We start from the raw sequence: 23,391 nt of genomic DNA, 5'->3' as shown, positions 1-23,391 counted from the left end.
AATAAAAACATATTTCACAAATAATATTTTTGATGGGAAGCAGTTTCTTGGAAAGCTTCTATGATACAGCCCAATATTCTAGTATTTTATTTCATTCTATACTGTAGTATTGGTGAGTCTTTCTTCTTGGGTTTGAGAACAGTTGTCCTAAAAGCTTAAACATACAGAGTTTAATATGAATTTAGCCTTGTTTTTTCAAGATACTTCCTTGTCTAATGGGATTAATTTATGAAGGTCATTGTAATTGCTTTACTATGTTGCTAACATAAGAACAGTGAGTAAATTCCCTAAAGAACTCCATTTCACTTAGTGAGGAAAATACTGGTGTGCCCTGTAGCTCTGATTCATAGTGCTATTGTAAAATCAGCCAGCTGTGAGATGTATGTGGAGGATGGATGATAAATGTGTTCTAATAATCCAGTATACAAAGTGTTTCCATAAAAATTCTTCAGTAGTATCCAAGAACATTAAACAGTCCATCAATAAAGTCCTTCTTCAAATGGTTTTGAATCAGGCAAAGGCTGTTTTAATGCAGTTATACAGTCTATCTCAAGTTTTCCCCATGGTAGTTCCAGAATCTGTTTTTAGCATATGATTATGATACTGCCGAGAACATTGCTTATGATAAAAACTGAGATTGATTTGCAGTATTCTCAGCTCCAGTTGCTGAAATGAAATGAATGAGTTTGAAATGAATGAGTCTCATGCTTTTATTACTTGTGTGTTTGTTCAGTCATCAAAGAAATTAGCTTTAAAACCTCTTTACTTAGGATATATCTTTTACACAGGACTAAATTAACTTTGATTACTTAAATAGTACTCCAGATCTCCCCTTCTTTGTGGTGGACCTCTGTTTTGGGTCTGTTTAATTCAAATGCAGTAGTGGGATAAAACTGAAAGCACTACTGTCCTGGGTTTAGCAGTAGCAGTCATTTTTCTCTTTCTTGGTAGCTGGTGCAGTGCTGTGTTTTGACTTTCGGGCTGGGAACAAAGCTGATAAAAATGATGTTTTGGTTTGGTTTGATGTGCTGAAGACAGGAGAGTTGCTGCACTGAGAGGCACCTTCATCATTCACAGCTTAAAAGATCTGGCACTGGAAGGCTCACTTTGATTGTTCCTTCTCTCTCTGTAAAGCAGGTAGGAAAACCCGAAGTGAATCTTCCAATGCCAAACCAGGCAGGAACCACTGAAGTGAGTCTTCCAGATTGTTCCCACCTGCTTTCAGAGAGGAGATAAACAAAACATCTGGGGTGCAAATAATCTCTAAGACCTTTTGTGAAATTTGCTCTGCAGATTACTTGCTCAGAAAGAACAGTCTGGATCGGTACATCAGTCCTGTGCACTGCACCAGTGAGAAAACAACTAAGAATGAGCAGTCACAGGGGAAATTCTCTCCATTAGAGAGCTTTGAGCCTTTCTTTCTGAGCTTTCTGCTGGAGCTAGCTCCAACCGCAGTGCTGGCCTGATACATCCTGTCCATCCAGACTCCTCCTTCCCCAGATACTTGGTTAGGAATGATTTCATGTCAGATAAATGCTTTTTTCTATTAAAAAACCCTGAGAAGATTTAATGATTTATTCTAAAACAAAGATCATACATTTCCTGAATAAACTAAATAAAATATAGACTATCCAAATCGCTGCACTTTGTTTTCAACGAGAGTCATGAAATATAGAAGAACTATTTAAAATATTTAAATGGAAAAGAAGATGGAAGATTAGGGTTGAAAATACTCGGTTTGACTTAGTTCTGTCTAATCTCCACATGTTTTTAATAGCCTAGTGGTAAAACCCAATAAAACCACTAGAAGCAATGAAATCATAATGAAACATCTCAAGGTCAGTCTTGTTTTTCTTTTGGTTTTGCCATTTAGCCCATACAGTATTTGTACCAGATGTAATGTGAGAGATCTGTGAACATAAAACACTTCTTGTTTTGCTTCCCCTGCTTTTTCCATCTTATTAAAATACCCTTCTTTAGGGTGGGGGGAAGCTAAAGCTATTGTATCTTTATTAGGAAAGTTCAAAAGCAAGAATTAACTACAGTAAGTTTCATGCGGTGGGTCAGATCCTGACTTTCAGCTTGTGTTGTGTGCAGACACACACAAGTGTATGTTTCATTCCTAAATGAAGTGCAGATACCTCTTTGTGATGAAAGATGACTGCTTTTAAAGCAACAGATGCAGAACTCTGTACCTTGCAGAAGAAAAACTCCTATGATGGAACCTGAAACACAGAACTGTGATCTACCCTGAGCACATCTTTAATTCCTAGTGGCATGAGAAGTCTAGGGTTCTGTAATGACTTAATTAAAAGCACTTCAGGAACAGTATTTGCTTGTTTTTGTGCTGGACTTATTGTGCTATGCTAGTTTGGAATGAAGAACAGCATGACCACCAAAAGTCTTTGAGGGAGTACAAATCAGTTTTCATCACATCACAGAGAGGAGAAGGAAAAGAGTAGCTCTATTAACTGCATAGTCTGTTTCAATAGTTTTCAGTGAGTGAAGAGATAGCCAAGAATATAAGAATATGGCTTATTATAAGCTGTGTAGGGATGACCTGTGAGTCACAGACATGGATACCTGTAGATCTGTCTTTAGTGACTGTTCACCAGCAGAAGCTCTATGAGGGATTGCTTGCTCCGTCCCTACATCTGCAGCTATTGGTACCTTCTCATCTTGGAGCCAGCATGAAAAGGAAGTTTGATTTCTATTGCAGGAGAAGAAGTGATTAAACACTTCATTTTATGGAAGACTCACCATCTTGTCTTTCTGAAGCCTTCTTTCTTCATTCCCCAAAATACCACTCTCCCAGTAACAGATTGCTGTGATTTTACTTTGACAGCCTGTAAAATATCTAAACTATCTTGTGACACAAATCTGCCAAAGTCTCAGCTGTGCCAAACCCGTTCCCATCTATCATCTTCTAGGCTATGGAGATGCAACTGTTGCTACTTGATAAATGATGGAATCTGAGGTTTTGTCACTTCAAACAGGAGCCTGGCAATTCCTGTGAATATTGTGAGTAGTGAAGCTGCACTTCTAGAGAGACAGAAGTGGCTAATCCAAGGTAATCATATGTCTTATGTAACTGTCTCAGTCTCCAGCTGATTTATCCTTATCATGCAACACCCTGCGAATGAGAAAACTGTTTTTTCTCTGTTTATAGATGAGAAGCAAACCTTGAGTTCTTGTGGTCACTTGACCATGAGATCACATAAGAAGTCTGAGGCAGTGAATAATGAACTGAGTTGAAGCAGTGACCACCCTTCCTGTTCTATTGATCTCATCTGTTTGTATTGTCTCATCTGTTTGCGGTTTTGTGAGACAAACCCTCTTGTAAATTCCAGAAGTATCAATCAGTGTGCTCCAAAGTAGTTGGTGAGGAATGTAATTTTGAGCATCTATTGCTGCCTTAGCTGTATGTGAAATCATAGGCTAAAGTGAGAAGTTTAATACATGCATTTAATTTGTAGCTCATCCCTTAGTGAATGGATGCATTAAATTTGTCTATACTGAAGCCTCTCTTCCAAATACAGCACAGTCAGATATTTTCCAGCACAAAAAGATGTGCTCCCCACTGCGAGACAGGCAGCGGTAAGCATCCCTCTAGGAAAACCTCACTGCTGTCTCTCCTCGCTGTATTTAGTCCTGAGCTGGAAGACTCTGATCCCAGCCAGCTTAGTGCCTGGAGGGGAACAGCATCAATTCCTCACTGCCACTGTGACTGTAATGAAAGATAGCTGTCTGGATGTGAAAACACACCTGGTCGTTCAGTAGAGACACAGACACAGGAGTACTTAGCAGTGGGCAAGATCAAAGGCAGCCTGAGTTTTCCAAATTCAATTCATTTCCCAGGTTACATATTTAGCTTGCACACAACCACCTTCTGCAAGTAGTTACCTCATTTTGATGGAAAGCACAGAAAGGACTGAGGTCACTTCCAAGATCATCCATCTGGCTTGAAGATGGAGCTTTCCGTCTGCTTTGAAAATATTATGGATCAGTTTTCTATTGTTAAAAACGAACTGAAATTGATGTTTGTTGTAGAATTGAAAGCAAGAGCTCATCAAATGGGGATGCCACAGAGTTACTGTACTTTCTAAGTGCTTCACAATTGGCAGCATAGCATGGAGGGAGCCTACAATTTAATATTTCATCTAATTGTTTAGATCATCGTTTGTATGTTGGAATACATATTCAGGTGGCACAAAGAAAGCTTAGCTACAAATAAGTAATTTAAGCTGCATCAATTAAGACTAGTTGGGAATATGAGCAACTCTATTAGTTCCATAAGGTTCCATATTTGGGCTGGCAATCAAACGTTCTTGGGAGTTAGTGGGATGTGTGAGTGCTCTGGTTGTGTCTTTTTCTCCCAGCTCTAATTGCACATGGATTTATTACAGCAATTCATTACTTGAAAACTTCCTTAACATTGGCAGAATCCTCAAGAACTGATTTTAAGATGTCTTTAAGGATGCTTTTATACCCCAACAATCTGCAGTGGCTTCTTTCTTCTCAGTAGTGTCTCTAGAGCAATGCAGCTGCAAAATAATCAGCATAAAACTTCTGTCTCTGACAAGTATGTGCTGAGTTATTTCCCAATGTATTTCTTCCATAGCTGTATACAACGCACCACTCTTCCTAATCATCTTCTCTCCCTCCTCAACATTCTCCTCTAGTGTCTTAAGTATACTTTTATTGGCTAAGTTCCCTTTCTTTTTAGCAGGGGGAGGCAACTTCAAAATACGATTGAATGTTGCCAGTTATGAAATATGTTCTTTCCACATATACTTGAGATTATTCCATGCAAACTGTTGTAATTAGTGATTGATTGATTGACTGATCTTTTTCATATGAACGTTTTGAGACTATAAAGGTCACATGTTTGTTTTTATGCTCTGAAAGTAGGAGAAATATATTTACCAACACAAAGCTTGCACTCTAACTTGATAAGCAACAGCTTCATTATTTTTGTTGGAAGGAAGTGTGATTCTAACTGGAAAATATGAACAGATCCATGCATGCAATTATCATATGGAAGCTTCTGCTAGCCTAATTGCTCTGTGTGTCAAGCTGCTTGACAACGAACACTGTGAGACACAAAAAATAGCTAACATAAATGAAAACTTACCATCAAAATTATTTTACCTTCTGTGTTTGCCTCTTCTCAGTTAACAGTGGGCTCTTGTGTTCAGTACAGGAGGACTGTTGGAACGGGCAGATGCTCCAGTCAAGGTCACACTTCACTAAGCAATGTGTATTTACCAGAGCAAAGCACTAAAGTGCTCTAGGCCTACAGTTAGCAGTATTTATACCACAGAGAATAAAGTTATCTGGTGATAAACTGGACCATTGCCTTTCTCCCAGCTGAGTGGGAGACACATATTAGTATAAACCCCCAGGTTTAAAGACGTGAACAGTAGAATGTAAAACTCCCCAAACAATTGCATTTCAAATTTGCAAAGCAAAACTGGACATTCTTTGAATAAGGTTTGAATGCAGAAGGCTAATTTTACAACAGCCTGTTGATTCCATAAAGATTTGCCCTCACACATGTTCCCTACTTGCCAGAGTGTAAAGGGCACACTCGTGGTTTTCTTTGTTGTGCAGGTCTTGTGTGGCACAGCTGGCTGCTTCTTCTGGCCTTTGATGCTTTATCTCATCTGAAGTTCTCCTTGTAGAAGTCACAGCTTTTTATTACTGGGGTTGGCTTAGACCTTTTGAGACATGACTAATCTGAAGAGTGTCAGACTATGTAAGCTGTCTCAGAGAAGCAGACAAAAGGATTTACACTTTGTAGTTAGCCAAAGGTCATAGGTGGCTGGAGAAGGTGGTGATGCTAAGGCTAGCAGAACTTTGTGCTTGGCAGACCATGGCACCTTGGCACAGTGTGTGGGCAGACTTATCCACAACCATTTAGTTTGGAACTACTAATTCCAAATCTTGGATGTACTTGGCCTCTTTCTTCATCATTTTTATCTATGCAAAGTTATTGTAAAGTGATGACTGACAGGGTTTTACTATCACTTCACATAGTTAACCGTGAAGTAACTGACTGTATGAAGTTAAAACTTTATACTTTCTTTGCTGGCAAAGGCACATGTGCTTACACAGTTCCATCCCTGGCTGCTTGTTCTTGTCCCTGTGTTACCCCTTCACTTGGGTTGACACAACTGCCTGTTATGACTGTGCTGAAAACATATGTGAACTGGTTTGAATTAAAAGTACTTCTCATCTGATTCTTCATCTGGTTTCATAAATAACTGGGTCTGTACAGCTGGGAGAGGAGAGGAGGAAGTGCAGGGAGAAATGGACAGCTGGGGAAGAAGGAAGAGGACCTCCTGGAGCTGTCAGTGCTGCTGAGATGAAAGGATCAGATGCTGTGTTTGTCAGGTTATGCTTCTGTGCATTCACAGAGGCACAGACCAGCCTCAGCTCTCTCATATCACCCGTTTTAATGGCACTCTATGGAACAGATCCATTACAGGACCTGTTCAGGAGTAAATTATTCTGAATTATTCCAGTTCTTCCCTTTTCTTTTGTTCTGTGTTTATTGTTTTCACTCTAGGATCAAATAAAGTTACCAACTGTGTGTATTTTCTATTGAATACATAATTTCTCAGAAACTATAGGCAAATAAGATGTATGTTTGTTCTTTTTGGCTTTATCATTTGACATTTAAACTACCCGTATAGACCTCTCAGAGGCAACTAATTAGTGCATGGCAAAAGAAATAGTCTGAACAGCAGCCCTCAAAGAGGTAAATACCCACTTCCGAGGAAAACCATGAATCATGTGCATGAAGCACCTCTGCTTCTGGTAAGTGCAGAGACTGTCCTTTTTGACTGGGTTATTTTTACTCTACAGATGAGAGAAGTGTATTATAATACAAGGCACATGTTATCTGAAACTGATATACCACAAGTAGCTAAATATAGTCAAGTGTACTGGTATGAACTAGTATGTCATCTCTGGATTGAATCCCACCGCTTGAAAAGGTCTCCTCACTTCCACTCTCCATTCTGGCACAGAACTAAGCAGACACTAATAGCAGAAGCACAGGCAGCCTGTTTTTAAATGGCAGGTTTATTAAAAATGTTCTCTATCACAAACATTGGAAACATACTCAGCAGATTTTATTGTAACTGAAAGATTCAGTAGACAGTGGAAAGGGAGTAACTGTCAATGTAGATCAACCACCGAATCATAAAAAAGACCAGGTCAGTTCCCACAGCAATCTCCTCTCAAAACCCCCATACTACTTCAGCATCATCAGGTTCCAGTTTGTGTCCAGTCTGCTTTTAGGAGGAAGCATATGGTTCATGAGCTTGAGCTTTGTGTTTATGCATATTTACAGTAGAACAGTCTACAGATTACAGGATAGGACACATTAGCACCAGTGCTTATGGATTAGGGCTCACACTGCCTCTGCCACTGCAAGGGCATGGTACTGACTCTACTGAAAAGTTAGGTTAAAAAAAGGTTAATAAATCTGGCACTTGGAAGGCAAACTGTGCTCTGTAGTGACCTAGGAATTCTGTGTGTTATGTATCACACCTGAATGCCTCTCTCTGAAGGCTGCCCATCCAAATTACCTTAACATGCTGTCTTGCAAAAATGCATGCTCTGCTTCACATCTGCTTGAAGTGTTATTTAGTAATACATGTAACCCCTTGAGATCAGGAAATCAGTGTGATTTTCTTCCTGCTGTTCTAAAACTAAGCACAAACTCTGTATTTAGCAAATATTAGACAAAACCTGTAGTCATGGTGAAACATAGCAAAAAATACATAAATCACATAGCAAAGTATCTACATAAATACAGTGTTCATAATTACTGAGAGTCACACAAAAAAAAGGCTTTGGTTAGAAAACAAAAAGGGTCAAATAAAAAAACTTTAAAAAAAATAAGCCAAGGGAGTGTCAAATACTATATTGGAGTCAAATGAGTGCATAATAAACCAGCAGTTGTCCATTAGTTATGTTTTTCAGTATTGAAATCTTCCACCTAAAGAAACCCATGTCTTGTGCGAGCTGTGTGCCTTTCCTGATGGTCACAGCTGGTCTCCTGCTCCAGTACAAGCAGAGTGGTGATAATCACACATTTTCCCCCATTTTCCTGTTCAAGGCAAAAAGTCCTTCTTCCAGCTGTGAGGTAGAGACTGGTTATCAGGTCACTGGGGTATGAGATACCCCTGAGTGTAGCAGTTACACGTTTGTTTCTAGTTCATTTATTTCAATAGTGCAGTGGTCTTTACTGTTGGATTTCTTAGTGTGATTCTCCACTGGACTTTCTTCTTGCTCCACTTGTACAGGTATGTGGTGCTGGAACGCCTTCACTGTTTCTGGTCCACGAGATGCATTCATGGTCTTCACACAGCCATTTCTCTGGTAAGCCACAATCTGATGGACGTTAATAGGCTTAGTTTCACAGATCAGTGGCACCTATGTGAAAAGCATTAAGATCTGGAATACTGCCCCTGTGTGCTGTATACAAAAGGAAAGGAATTTTTACTTTGAAAGCCTGTGGTCTGCTTTACATTCACAAGGATTATCTAGGGCCTCCACAGGCTTTCAGGACCTATTTCTCATATACACTAAAGCATGTTTGCACCATCTGTGTAAAGTGAAGGTGTCTCTAGGTATTTAAAATAGCAAATTCTATCACAACTCTATTTTAACGTATAGTAATAACTGCTTGCATCAGTAAAGCAATAAAAGTACAGTAGATAAAGACCAGAATTTCAGGGCTAAGTTTGACAGAGATGGGCTCACAATGACCAGTATGCTCAGCTTTGGGCAGAGCTTGCTCTTGAGTGCAATTACATAGACCAGTAAGTCATTTGCTGTTGCCTTCTCCCTTTCTTCTAACCCAATAAAGTAATACCTGTCTTTTCAGTTTGCACTGTTTCAAAAGAAATAAAGGGGATTTTATTGACTGTTTCGTAAGTTAAATATTGAAGTGTTCTTTAAATCAAACCAGAAGTTCTGATGGGGAAAATAAGACGTAAATACTGGCAGAGAAACGAGGTGGGCTTGCAGCTGAGAAAATGTGGCCTTTGGGTATACATTACTAAGTCCACATATTATGCAGCCAAAATATATGGCAGACTAATTGTATATTTTAATACAAATATAGAGCATGAGGCAAAGAAAAATCTCATTGCAGATGACTAAATAATCCCTTAGGAGGGATTTTATATTCTTGAAACATCTCTTCTTGAGTTCTGAGTGAGTTCTAAATACAGCAATGAAATGTCAGGAGGCCTGTGTTATGCAGGAACTCAGACTACACTTCTGGCTTTGTAATATACCTTACCATTAGGTTGGATGTTTGTTTTCTGTAGTTAGCTATGTGTGTAGCCCACATATTCAGGCCTAATCCTGTCATCAGTAATTACTGCGGGTGCTAAGTACCTCAGAGAATAAGGCCTGTCTTTCTGTATAAAGCTTGAAAGAGCAGGAATTTTAAATGCATGTTGCAGGAAGGCATGAGAATGGGATTTACCAGAAAGACTGTCTGTAAAATAGGAGAAATAATAATAACAGAAATAGAACTTTGTTATTAATCCTGTTGTTCTTTGTAGAATACTAGAAGTGATGCACAGAACTGAAACATGTCTTGTGAAAATCCCTCCTTGTGAAGAAACATTTCTCTCTTTGTGGGAGAAAGGTAGTTATGCTATGAGCGGACATGGTTGGAGATTAGTACCTCCAAGCATTATGGGCTTGTGGAATTAGGAATCTTCTTTGGCAAGGATTTGAAGGAAGACCATGAGAAGGAGTTCCTGGTGTAAGGAAAGACTGAATGATGCATGCCAAGGAGGAAGGAAAAAAAAAATAGGACTAGAGGGAGGCAGGGGCAGAATGTGTGTGGTGTATGGAACAAGACATAGAAAAGGAAAAACAAAGATGTAAGGAGGGGGTTGTATTAAGTGTAGAAGGCATGAAGATGCCTGAAAATGAAGTCTAGAATGGAACAATGTGCTTGTGCTAGTTCAGAGAAGAAATCATTGCAGTGGTGCCTTCAGATCATGCTAACACAGAGGCTTGAAACACCCACGGTTGTTGCTTTTGTTGTGAGCTTACTGATGATGCATATACACGCTCATGGGTTACTTCACCTCCCCCGACACACAAACACTCAAGGATTATTTGTCACTCTGCTCTGTTGCTGGTCACATTTTCAGAAGCAGGATGACTTACTGGCCAGTCAGGACTTGGCCACTGAGTGCAGGACTCAAGTTCCAGCCTCTCGTGCATTTCCAGGACAGTGCAGCTGCTTCTGCTCCCAGCCCTGGGTGCCAGACACAGCTGGCTGGCAAGCTCTGAGCTCAAGTGGCTTTTGTGCCTGACCTCATGCAAAAGGACCCTTCCCCCACATCTGGCTGAGCAGCACGGTGCCAAGTTCTGTCCTCTCTCTGAAACACCCTTTATAAACTAGATGAAATAATCATGGGAGGCTGAGAGCTTGCAGGTTCTTTGCCCTAACATGGCACACACTGGCGCACCCCGGCTCATAGCGCTGTTACCTCATCACCGTCCTTCATAAACTCCTTCCGGCAGATGTGGGCCATGATCCCGGCAGCCAGTGCATCTCCCAGGACATTGATCATTGTTCTAAACCTGTCACTAGAAAATGAAACAGTAATGGTAAGTTGTTGGTTCTTTGGGTACATTCCTAAGCCTGCATCACTGCAGTAATTACAGCTGAAGGCCAGTTTCACCAGTTTTATGAGCTAACAAGGTTAGAACTGGTAGTAAGGAGTTTGGCAGAGGGCAGCCACTAGTTACAGAGCTGCTCAGTTGGGTCTTCCAGCCTTTTCTGAGCTCAGTGTGCTGTGCTGCCATGTACTTTAATTTGTAAGTGAGCTAACCAGAGCACCTCTGCCTCCCTATATGTGCAAGTTGATTCAGTGCTAAAAAGGTTTAACACAGCAGATCAAGACTGCATTTATGGCTGAGGTTTTGTGTTAAGGTCCAGTATTATGGCCCGATTTGGAGGCTGGTGCTTGCAAATATCCTAATTCAACAAAAGTAGAGGGCATTCAGTACAACCAGTACCTTCTATTAGTTATCAAGGTCCCAGTCTCAGCAACTGAAGCACTAGTTAAGAAGAATATTGTATTGGTAGAATGTGCAGAATACAATCAAAAGGATTCAGAAGACTGCTAAATAAGTCCACTCACAAACTAAGCAGGCACTGACTATGTTTAAATCATGTTAGTTTCTGAGAAAGCTGTGGTTGCTATGGCTACCAGTGGCTCTGAAAGCTTCTTCATTTCAGTTACCATCTTTTCCAACTTCAATTTAATATGCTTGACAGTACTTTATATATGTAATTTCCCTATTTTTGATTTATTAATTGATGGGATCATTTCTTCCCTGTTTACACCTTTTACCCACAGCCTAAAAATTAAGTCTGTTAAAAACGAGCCTGTAAATACACAAAAGAAAGTGGCTGTCATAGACAAATGTTACACTTGAAGCAGCTTGGAATCTATTAGTTAAAACTAACGAGCTTTCAAATACATTATCTACCTTCTAAGTCTGAAATATAGCACGTCTTTTCCAAGAAAAACATACACATCTGAAAACTGTGTCACATTAGTAACTTAATTTATAAATGTGGGTTATAAAATAGAGGTTCAGAAATCTCCAGATGTTTGGCGTATTAAAGTCAGTGATGGTCCAATATCAACACTGCCACATTTCTGATCCTATATGAAACTTCTTTTTCAGATACTTTAGGCATTTGCTCTGTGCATGCAAACGTTGATGCAGTTATTTTGCCTCATTAGCATGAAAGCTCCTTCATGAAAGGCTATTTGTGTGTGCAGTTACTCAAATTGCCCATGCCATTGCAAGTAACTTCAGTAGTAATATTCCACAGCCTACACCTGGATGTGGTTGTTTGCTCCACAACACAGTCCTATACTTGTTTGCTGAATCCATTTTTCTAATTCCTGCTGTTCTGATTTTGGGTTTTGCCTGGAGGAAAATTCCCACAAGAATATAGAGGGGAAAAACACTGATGGACGTTCCTGCTACACATGGACTTTTCCTTTTCCTTGGTTGATTATCAAACTTTGATTCTTGGAAAGATACTCTGAGTCGTTAATTTTGGATTGTGCAAAGAGTCAGCTGTGGTAGAGCAGTTGTATGAGCAGAACTCGAGTTTTCAGTCCTTTGTGAGCCCTGATTAGCATCTCTTTTAAAGATAGGATTTTTCTGCAGAAACAGGGCACCACACTGTAAGTCTGAAACAAATGGAGTGCCTGGCACGTTGTTTGACCAGCTCTATTCAATGTTTCTGTATGTATGAAGTAGTCTGTACTACATATGAGTAGAACCACTCTGCACACCACTGTAATTTCTATACCAAGAGGCCAACATGCTGCTAGTGGCTTTTTCACTGCACATGAGCCAGGTGTTGCAGTGGAATTTTAGCTTTAGATGATATTAAAGATGCAAAACGTTTACCTTGTGTTTACTGAATTAGATGAGAAACGTTTTGATATTCTGCTTTATGTCTCTAAATACTAGCTGAAGGTATGAAGTTCACATATATGTTACAGCTACCTAAATGCATTAATACCTGTGAGGCATTGTAATGGTATTTCAGTCTCATGAGATCATCTAACCAGCCTTCTTTAAGCATTCTTCATACTCCAGTACTTCCAAAACTAATACTGAAAATATTCACCCTGTCAACCATGTTGACACTTTGCATCTGCAGGTTCTTGAAACCACCAAGTGCCGAAATACAGAAATACACTTTTTGCATGAAAGGTCATCTGCAAAAGACAGAAAATTGGGTCTGTTCCTCACTCACTTTTAAATACCATCTGGAACTAGAGCCTGAAAAAGTGTTTTGTCTGTTGTTTTGAAAAGTTTTGTAAGACAAAAAGAACCCTAATTCCCATATACGCTGGAAGCCTTACTGGAAAAACAATGAAATGTTGATTTTGCAAGAGCTGGGAGAAAACTGAGCAATATAGAGGGGAAAAGGCTTTTGTAATACCGCTTAAAATACTTTTATTTTATTGTGCTTCATTAACTATTGAGTTTCAGTGAGTAGTGTGAGGCAACCCTGACCATGGCAAGGGGTTGGAACTGGACGACTTTAAGGTTCTTTCTAATCTAAACCATCTATGATTCTGTGAGTCTATGGTTCTGTGACTGCCATTCCAAAGTTTAGGTGTCCACAGCAGATATTATTTATCCTTCACATAAGAATATTCCTGATATTCCTAAAATAAAATATGTCTTAAAATAAGCATACAACACTACACTCATGACTCCCATTGATAATAATATCCTATTACACTGAACGGGAAAGTAAATAACTTCTCACAATTCCAGGAACAAAAAAATCATTGGCTTAAAGTTGACTAAAATAGGATATGGAACAGAATGGACTAACACACTTTTACCCAGAAACTTGATGTGACAAAACTCCAGTGTATTAATGGAGATATATAGGTTAAATAAGAAATAATTTGGGCTGTTTCTTTGTGGATGCATGCACCAGTTCTGTAGTTAACTGAAATGCCAGTGAAGTAGGGACCAGGATTTTGCAATTCACCTTCCTAGACTCTTCAGAATTGTTTGACTGCTTTATAGCCATTGACAGAAAATTTAAGAGTTCAAATAAATGGCTCTGTATGAGTTTTTAAAGTGTCTCTTCTCATGGGTGGCACAAACTGCTTTTGCTCTGAGTGTGTTAACTTTTAGCTTCTGCCTCTGCTGTTAAATTCTCAGTGATTAAGGATACAGCAGAGTAACCTCTAGAGAAGGGCTGCTCTTGCAAAACATGGCTCTGTGCAGGAGGGCTACAAATTGCTGCTGCCTATTTAGCACTGAAATCAGAAAGGGCAGAATTGTGCCAGGATCTGTAATAAAAATATGTTATTAGTCCTAATGCAGTGCATTGCATATATTACATTCAGGTTTGTATTATGGTTCTAGTTACAGAGGTAGTAGCTATGTAGAGCACAAACCATTACCATACTGTCATAGTTGTTTCAGGCAGAGTGTTATCTGTGAAGCAGGAGTACTTGCTTGCTGTAGCCCTGGCTCATGCCTCTGCAGAGTGCTTGAAGTGTCATTGAGATGTCCTTGAAGTGTTAATGGGTTCATAAGCAGAGTAGAAGCAAACCACATTTCCTAGGACTGTCGGTCCCTTGTCCTTTTCCAAGGCAAGGTACCAGAGCTGTACCTGGTAGACATTTGTCTGGCCTGACCTTAAAACTTCTCATGAAGATCATCCTCCATCCCAGCTAGGTGCAGCAACTTCCACTGCCTGACTATCCTTCTAGACAGAAATAATTCTTAAGTTTTCCTGTGATCTGAATTAAGGTAGTTACTTTGCTCTACTTCATTTTCCCTCCCTGTGAATGGGAAGAACAATTGATTACTGTCCTATTCAGGACAGTCTTATCTGTACCACAGGCTTCTGTGGTGACCTTTTTCAGCCTGCTCTGGTTTTAGACTAAACAAACTCCACTCTTCAGTCTTTCAATGTGGGTCATAATTCAAGTCTCATCTAGACTCTCTTACTTCCCTATGCCTTTTATTCAATATAAAGACCATTTCAGCAGAGTATTTAATCTGAGGCCACATTATCAGCATTTCAAGCAAAATAATTACTTCCCATGCCTTTTATCTGTATTGCTATACCCCTGGAGACCGTTTGCCTTTTTAACAATGTTGCCACACTGGAAACTTCAAAAGCTGAATGTTACTTACAGTGCCCAGTCGACAGCAATGATCAGCGTGATGTCATCTGTTGGGAGCCCAACTGAGGTCAGAACAATGACCATCGTCACCAGGCCAGCTTGTGGGATCCCTGCAGCACCTATGCTGGCAGCTGTTGCCGTGATACTTATAGAAAGGAAGAAATAAGCTTTACCAGTGATGGGTTACTCTGCAAGAAACCACACCATGTTTCTACAGGAGCTTTTGTTAACCATCATCCTTATTACACAAGCCACTGCACAGAACTGCTGGTGCTTTATGGACAGAAGCCAGGTCAGAGAGCAAAAATAGGCCAAATTGTCTGCCCAGGGCTAAATTCTCACCCTCTATCTTTGCACTGTTGGGGCAGTTCTATCGTTTCCTAATATCACAAGTGCAGAGAGAGTGGGGCAGCCAGGCTGTGGGCTTCTCTGAGTTATGTCATCTTCTTGTGGGTCATGGCACCACGCAGCACTGTGTGCCATGAATCTGCCAGCACTCCTCATTGCTGCTTCCCCCTTGGCTGCAGAGCTCCCAGCAGATGTCACTGAGTCATCAGCAGCAGTGCCTGTGCCAGGCAAATCCACAGCTGGCTGCAGCCAGAGCCTTTAATATCAATCCATCACCAGGCCAGGCCAAGGGTAAAGAGGCTTGGCCAAGGGTGAAGTCCTTGCATAGCACATGGCTTTGCATACTTGGATCTAACTGTGAAGCAAGCGTGAATGTGACCATACCTCTTCAGTTTCTGGAAAGTATTTTTGCTTGACCTTCACACCATTTTTTTCATCCAGGCAAGCAGAAATGAATGGGAGACAAGGGCAAGAGTGGACCTGGCAGGATTAACATTTTTTTTTATAATGTTATTTTTAGGGGAGGGATTTTATTCCTTTTCCAAGAGGAAAAGTAACTGGATATATTCATTTCTGCCCATCTGGCTACTTCCAAGAGCTAGGCCATCCAGGAAGACAAAACCCAAATGTTGACAACTGTAAAATAATGGCATAAAGCATATACACTGACAGTCCATGCACGTCTCAATCTCCTGTGATGGAAAATGAGGGTAACAGTATTTGCCCATATGGAAACTGAGACACAGAGATATCCACTCTCTTACTCACAGCTGCGCAGTGTACCAGTAGAGCAGAATCAGTATTTATAACTAGAGCCCTTTCCTGCAATAAAAACTACACTTGCCTGTGGGTGTGAGGGGAAATGAGAAAGATTTAAAACTACATTTTGAAAAGTCAGCTCACAGAGCATCCTAATAGCATTGTAGCAGGCAGAGGGTAGATAGGGTAGAATGGGCTCATGACTTAAATGGGAGCGAAACTAGAAATGTTTAACTAAGATGCACAGGCAAGCTCACCTGCTATTCCATTAGATGTTGACCTTAATGTAGATGTATCTTCCTATAGTATGCTCTAGTACTAGGAATAGGGTCTTTATTCTCTTTTCCTGCTACATCTAGGTTTGCATAATCACATTGATAGAAACTGTCAACCTGGATTTTACAAACTATGAACAAAATAGACTGATTATTTTAGTAATACTTTTTTTTTCTCTTCTGGCAAAAAATATCCTGGCACTCAGGCATATTTGAATTTTAAATATCCAGGTCCTAAATTATCAATATCTGGGTACATTTAGTCCATAGAATACAGTTATAATTTGGCTTCAGATAGTCAAGGTACTGAATCCACAGTGACTTCCTTTTTAACCCCTTTTTGTAAGTGAGTCTTTTTCCTTTCCTTTCTTGGATTTTCCAGTCTTCATTTGTATTTTCCTTCTACTGTCTTTACCTCTGTCTGGTCCTTATTACTAGCACTTAACATGGGGCTGAAAATAAAGAGATGAAATGGGGTTTTGCTAAAAGAAAGCTAGAACTCACCTTCTCTCCATTTACTAGGGCCCTCTTTCTCCTTCATATTTCAAATCACCATTCTCTCTACTTCAAGGTGTATGTCATGTCTACCCATGCTCTGGGCCACTAAAAACATCTCCAAATTCAAAATCATGAAATACTGAAGTTTAGCACACTGTCATACCAGTAACTTTCAGAGAGTGAGCCTGAAGCAAGAGCTCACATGGGCACAGTGTATTCCTTCTGCTCCAAGTCTAACCAGCTCTTGACAGACGCAGTTTAGCAAACCTCAGCTGTCCTCTGGGGTTAGTTTCAGGACTCTCTTCTTGTCATGAAGGTTTTCAAGGCCAGCAGAAGGTGGCAAGGCCCAGCAGTGTAAACAGGGCAGTGACGAGGTCACTGGGTGGGTAGGGCAGCAGATCTCAAACATGTTGCACAAGACTCTGACTATGAGGAATGTTTTTCTAATCATTCCCTGCTGGAAACCTGCAGGTTTCAGTCCCTGAGGTGTTCTTTGGCAGCCACTAGAGTTATTCTGGCAGTAACTCTTCAGCTGGATCTTCTAGTCTTTTGGATCCATTACAGACCTTTCAAGGATGGAGTATGCAGCTATAGCATTCTCTACCCTCTGACAGCATGGTTGTTTAGGAAGTTTTCTGCTTTAACAAGCAGCAGAGGAGACATTTCAGAAATATATGAGTGATATAAATCTTCATGAAAACCTGCCCTGATGCATCTGTCCTCCTTCCCTGTTCCCCTACTCCTCCAAGGTTTGACAAAGAGCTTCCTAGCACACACTATTCCCTCTTATCTGATACAGAACTTGCACACAGGACTTATCTGATACAGGGGTGGCATATTTTTGATCTTTTCCTCTCATATAAAGATGAAAACCAGGAACTGAAAACAATTCTGACATTTAAAATAGTTTTTTAAGCCAAATAATAATATTAAAGTGTTCCAATCCTAGAAAACAATCTGAGGCAGTTATCCTCAAACAGAAACACATTTCCTGGTGTCCGCATGCTTCTACTGAACAGTACCATCACAATTTCTCTTGTACAGTCCCTGATCTCCACGTTACTCAAAAATAACCATCCTACAAGGAATGCATCCTTCGATAAGTTTCATTCTGAGCATTGCTACACACAAGGATCATTAAGAGTGTCAGACTCAACAGCACATCGAATTTGAGGTTTATACCTTATAGTAATAATCTGCCCAAAGTCCAGCTCATAGTTGTTTACTTGTGCAATGAAGATGGCAGCCACTGCCTCATATAACGCCGTCCCATCCATGTTGATGGTGGCTCCCACAGGCAGCACGAACCTCGCGATCCTCCTGTCCACATGGTTATTCTCCAACAAGCACTTGAAAGTAATAGGCAGTGTGGCTGAGCTGCAAACAAGAAGAGCACACGTGGAATTATTTTTGTTTCTGGGGAATAGAAGGAATTGTAGCTAAACTTCTTCAGGCAGGGTACATTTTACACTAACCATCTGAGCACTGCTGGTCTGCATGTGTAGTCACTTGCTGTGTAATGCTTTTGCTTGAGGGAGGATGAAGACAGGGGCATGTATAAATGCTAGAGTTACTGCAAAGTTTGCTTCCCCAGAATTAAAAATGTTCTCTTTTTCTGAAGAAAAGGGACAGAAAGCTCACATAGGAAGCATTGTACACTCAGATGCAAGACAGGAGAAACATCCCATGCAGCTTATTAGTAAAATCTCTGAAGACTGTTGTGCACTCATGGTATCTAAAATTTTCCTTCCAGACCTTCTGGAATAGAAAGCCATTTATAAACAGTAAGAGTAACCATAAGCCAAAATGTAAGAGCAAGAAAGGCTCTTCACTCACTGTAAATAAATGCTATATAAGTATCCTTCGGAATTGCTCCAGCTCTCACTGTATATTGACAGTAATTAGATGACCACTTTAGGCTTACAAGAGATTGGAATGTTGGGTTGAACTCTAAAACATCCCAGTGGACAAGCTCCAACTGAGAAACTGCTCCTTCTTTTGCACACTGCATTAATGCAGTTATGTCCCACCTCATATGTAAGCAATTTCTTGTTTCTACAAGGTGGGTAGAAAAGATCTTACCAGAAGCACACCTGAAAATCAAAGCTCCTGCATTCAAGAACAGAGAATCCCATTTCCTCTCTGGGAGACATCTGCCTATGTTCCTTGCGTGCCCATATAACAATCACATAATTGCAGTTCATATAATAATGCATACCTGTGTAATTGAGATATAAATATATATGTATGTGGAGTGGTATGGAATGGTATGGAATTGAGTGGAATGGTATAAGGCTGTTTGTTACGTTTTCATTTTAAAATGAACTTGACGTCTTTCAAGTTTTAACCCTTGATTTTTAAACCTCTCTTAAACCATCTGCTTTTTGTTTCCATTAACTGAGGCAATATTATCTGATTATAAATTTCCTCATTATCACAATGCACACATCATAAGATGTCTGCATTTTTAAACAGTGACACACCTAAACATGTTTCTCTTCATATTCTATCAGCCTTCTTGTAACATTTTGCATTTCACCATATGGTGCCACATTCACTAATATGTCATAAGAAATTAAGCTGCCTTCAAGTGAGTGAGGGAGTACTTTTTATGGCACATCATTTTGTAAGGGAAAAAGTAATATCATTGAAGAAAATATACAAATGGCAAAATATTTTCCTTGTTATCATACTGATTTTAATATACTGCTCAGTGTCTGAGACTATTTAAATAGATGTAAAAAAGGAAATTCCTACAAAAGCACAGAGAGATGCCGAAAGCTCTGAAATCATAACCCCCAGTTTGCTGGAATGCATTAGCAAAATGTTTCCGTGAGTAGGAGTTGTCACTTTGTATTTGTGCAAGCTGTTGTTTGAGGAAAGTAACAGTGTTTGGAAAGGAAAAGTAGCTTCCTGCAATAAAAACACAAAGGAAAAAAGACAAGTCTATGCTTTCGTTACGATATCTTTCTATGAATTCTGATTTACTGCAGGCAGTCACTGCCATGAAAATCCGGACAAAAGTAATTCTCTAAAGATGTGAATAAACTGAAAGGGCAAAGAGGCAATAATAGAAACCTGATTACCTCTGGTAACTGGAGTATGATAAACCTTTTAATTCCAGCAGTCCTAATCAATATTTACTCTGAAAAACAAACATAGCAAAGCATAACCACCACCACCACCCAACTATGCATTAGATGTCATTTCTCTCTTGGGCACCCCTATCATTTTTCACACATTCATTTGTGAATGACTTACATGTCTTGTTTACTGTAAAATGTTCATACAATAGACGGAGGGGGCTGAGGTTCACAGATAACCTCTGGTCTAGCTGCAACTAGGAGCAGACCTCCACAGCAGCACTTCTGGATGTTCTTAACTACAGGCATGGCCATGAAACAAGTACTAGAATTATTCATTGTCTCCCTTCCCTGCAGCTACTTCAGCTGTGGAGGGTGACTTGTTTTTAAAGACAATCTTTTGTGGCCATTTGGCTTTTCTGTAACAAAATTCTGTCTAATTTTTCTGTGGGGAAAAGAGGAGAAAAAGGTAACCTTACAAGTCCCTTCCACCTTGCTCACACTTTGACATTCCAGGATTTATATATATGTCTTCCTGCTGTGAGGGCAGAGAGCTGAGCTGTGAAACATGCAAACTCGAAGTGACTGACATGTTCTGATTTGGTTGAGATGTGACAAAGAGTGTGCAAAACAATCCCATAATACCAATGGTACAACCAGTAAAATCTGTATCTGTTTCCACTGTTGTAAACAGAATATACAACATTGGCTTTGCAAGAATTCAACTTTATACTTGTGCATTTTCTCATAATCAGGTGTTTCTTTCAATTTAATTTTAGTCTGTTAGAAGTAAGATTTCTAGGACACATAACTAGATATAGCATTTGTTGTTTACTAAATATTATAATATAAACCAAAATGGGCAGAATGTAAGTGTAATGATGATAATGGAAGATACTGAAGCAAAGGCTACATACTCTTGTACCTTCGTAGCACAGGCAACTGCTACATACAGTCTCAGCCAAATTTATGACAGCATATCTTAGAGCTAGTAGCCTGTCTGTCCTAACTATGCCTCTTTAAAGGATTTCCAGAACTCACTGTTAAGGTGGGAAATTTGATTTGTGGTGTAGAAATGCTCTTTCCAATTTACATTAAATGTGCTTTTATGTGCTTTATGCATTTCTTCTTGCACAAATCAGCCCAGCTGTTACAACACATATTGTGAGAAACCATTTTTGTCCCCTCGCAGCCTGGATTGACCCAATCAGACTTTTTAAAGTCTTCTCTTACAAGATTGCTACTTTCCGTCCCTGATTACCCTTTTTATACCTCTTTCAATCTGAATGAACGTTTCCTGAATGCAGGGGACAGAAGTTATGTGGAGTAACCTAGGAGAGGTTGTCTTGTTCAATGGAGGTTCATTTTTACTCATAATGTATCATCCTCCTGTCATTTTTTTTCATTATATTAATACATAATTTCAGTTGCTGAAGAAAGAACATTATCAAGTTAATACTTTCATTTGTCTTCCCAGTTAAATGAGGGGAAGTTTGTTTGCTTAAAAGCTGCTTTATTTAGTGTTAAAACATGAAAGCTTAACATTTATTGGGAGGAAAAAATACTCTAAAGGACTGGTCTTAATCTCTTAAGTCTTTAAAACTGTCCTAAAGCTTTGAACTAAGATGAGGGGTATCTTCTTCCAGCACTAACTCTAACAATTAAAATACATTTTTAGAGTCTTATCTCAATTTTGGGATAAAATGCTGCAGCTGCAGAGACTGAGCATAAGCCAGTGCTAGATCAGGCCAAGCTCTTCCTCGTGTGAGCCACAAAGACAGCTAGTCACTGTGGAAGAACAGCTGCTCAGCCTGCTCTGTTTATCTTATCACTCAAATGCATTTTGATATATGCTCAAAAAAATCAACAAACTTTTCTCATCCCCCTTCTGCTAAATCTGCCTTTAATTTACACTGTGCAATAGCCAAGATCTGAGTGTTTCATAAGCAGCAGAACCTTTGCAACACTTATATTTTATCATTTGTCTTCAGAGAAGATGAAAATTGCTTCTTGTAATGGTATGGGAAGTACCACTGAGAAAATGCTGCTTTAATTCATTAACGATATGGAAAGATGACCTAGAAAAATAAAATTCCCTCTTGCCATTGGAATGAGGAAGGATAAACTCAAGTGGAATTTTGCTGTAGACTGCTTTTTCAGTACAGTAAGAGGTGACACGATCAGGAGCAATGTGAGGGGAAGAAAGCAGCAAGTCAGAAATCCACAGTGATGCAGCCTCAACACCACAGAGCAGGGCAAGGTGGGCAATGACAGCATGTGTTGTACACACCTTACTGCTGTAGTGAAGAGGAGCTGCCAACATTGCTGTGGTTGCCTGTTGCCAGCCTGAACTGGGGCCAAGGGTCTGGCTTCAAGGGCTGGCTAGCCAGGTGACTGGTGCAGGGACTTGGTGCTAGTCATACAGATTTACTTCATTGCATCCTAAATGATGCACCAAAAGAATAAGAGAACTTCTCTGTCCCTGCCTCTCCAGTAATGTCTGTGCAAACTGAAATACTGCTGTGATAGAGGTTGCTGGAGAAATATAAGGGGATTGATAATGCGGTGCAAAACCTTTCACTAAAAGGAAATGGGTTCAAATTAATGTTCAGATTCAATGAAATCATTAGTAGGAGATGGCTGCTTGGTGGCTTTCAAGTTCCCTTGTGCTATATTCTTGGATTTTGTTCATGGTGTTGTTTTTGATTCCTGCAGTTTGACTTTTAGCTTAAAAAGAAAGCTCCCCACAGGTACAAAATAGCTGTAATGAGTATCAGGACACTGATACTCATCAGGTTTTCTTTCTATCTTTAGAGGTAGTCATGAATTGACACATAAACATCTCCAAGAAACACACCAGTTTGCTTAAACCCAACTTTCTGCTCTTCTTCAGGACAATCTGAAAATCCAGTACCCACATTATGAGTGTTATATAATGCCCCTGTGGTAAGTATTATTTAACCAAATACAGATGTGTTGACTGTCAGGAGAAATAGCTCTCCTGTCCAGTCCCAGTGATTTGTACATGTTCTTTTGGCAACAGCTCAGTTATGTGCAGTATCCATTCCTTCGAGTGTAACGAAGGTGAAAAGTTCAGCTATCTCTAGACAAGGCACTGCTATTTGAGCAGAAGAACATTAAATACCACGTTGGGCCTATGCTGGATATGCAAAATATACACACTCTTAAGAAGGGGCAGATAGAGCTAAATCCATCAAATGTGTCCAAGCCCCAAATCTGTAAGTTCAGAGCCTTTCCTCAGGATTCACCTTAACTTTGGTGGTACAATAGCTTCTGATAATAAAGATACTAAATCTGGTAGGAAGTCCTACCTGGTGGTGATTCTGACAGGCTGAGCTACCAGCTGGTGCCAGAGCTGTGATCCCAAACTACATCACTCTCTGGGCCTATAAATATGGAATTCTTCCCTTCACAGTGAATGGGAGAGAGCACTGTATCAAAGTATTTGCTACAGAACAGGAGCTTTCCTGGGACTGGGAGTTCAGGAAAGTCAAATTCAGCATAGCTTTAAGAGAAAACTGAATTTTCTATGTGTTCCCCACTGTCAGTGGGTACTCTCACATCAGCTTGGGGCTGGAGAAAAACTCAAGTAAGGACTGATTTATATTGAAGAGACTCAGCAGGGAGAGACAGCGATCTCATCAGTCCTGTAGGTTGAGGTTT

At 39.9% G+C, this 23,391-nt stretch overlaps 1 protein-coding gene across 1 annotated transcript in view; it reads right to left on the bottom strand.

Annotated features, from left to right (window-relative positions):
• Nucleotides 1-2,546: 2,546 nt before the first annotated feature.
• SLC1A7 (solute carrier family 1 member 7) overlaps nt 2,547-23,391 on the bottom strand; it is a 59,734-nt gene continuing 38,889 nt past the window's right edge. The window contains exons 8-11 of the mRNA XM_061344792.1: nt 17,807-18,001; nt 14,755-14,889; nt 10,536-10,635; nt 2,547-8,448 (exon numbers count right to left, since the gene is read on the bottom strand). Coding sequence (XP_061200776.1) covers nt 8,212-8,448; nt 10,536-10,635; nt 14,755-14,889; nt 17,807-18,001 — 667 coding nt within the window. The 3' untranslated portion in view covers nt 2,547-8,211. The remainder of the gene's footprint in view (nt 8,449-10,535; nt 10,636-14,754; nt 14,890-17,806; nt 18,002-23,391) is intronic.

Source organism: Neopsephotus bourkii, unplaced genomic scaffold (assembly GCF_033783945.1).
Source record: "Neopsephotus bourkii isolate Nb327-2 ecotype Australia unplaced genomic scaffold, CSIRO-AGI_Nbou_v1 NB_234, whole genome shotgun sequence".
NCBI lineage: Eukaryota > Metazoa > Chordata > Aves > Psittaciformes > Psittacidae > Neopsephotus > Neopsephotus bourkii.
The sequence above is the reverse complement of the archived record's forward strand: the minus strand, read 5'-3'. Positions and strand labels throughout refer to the sequence as shown.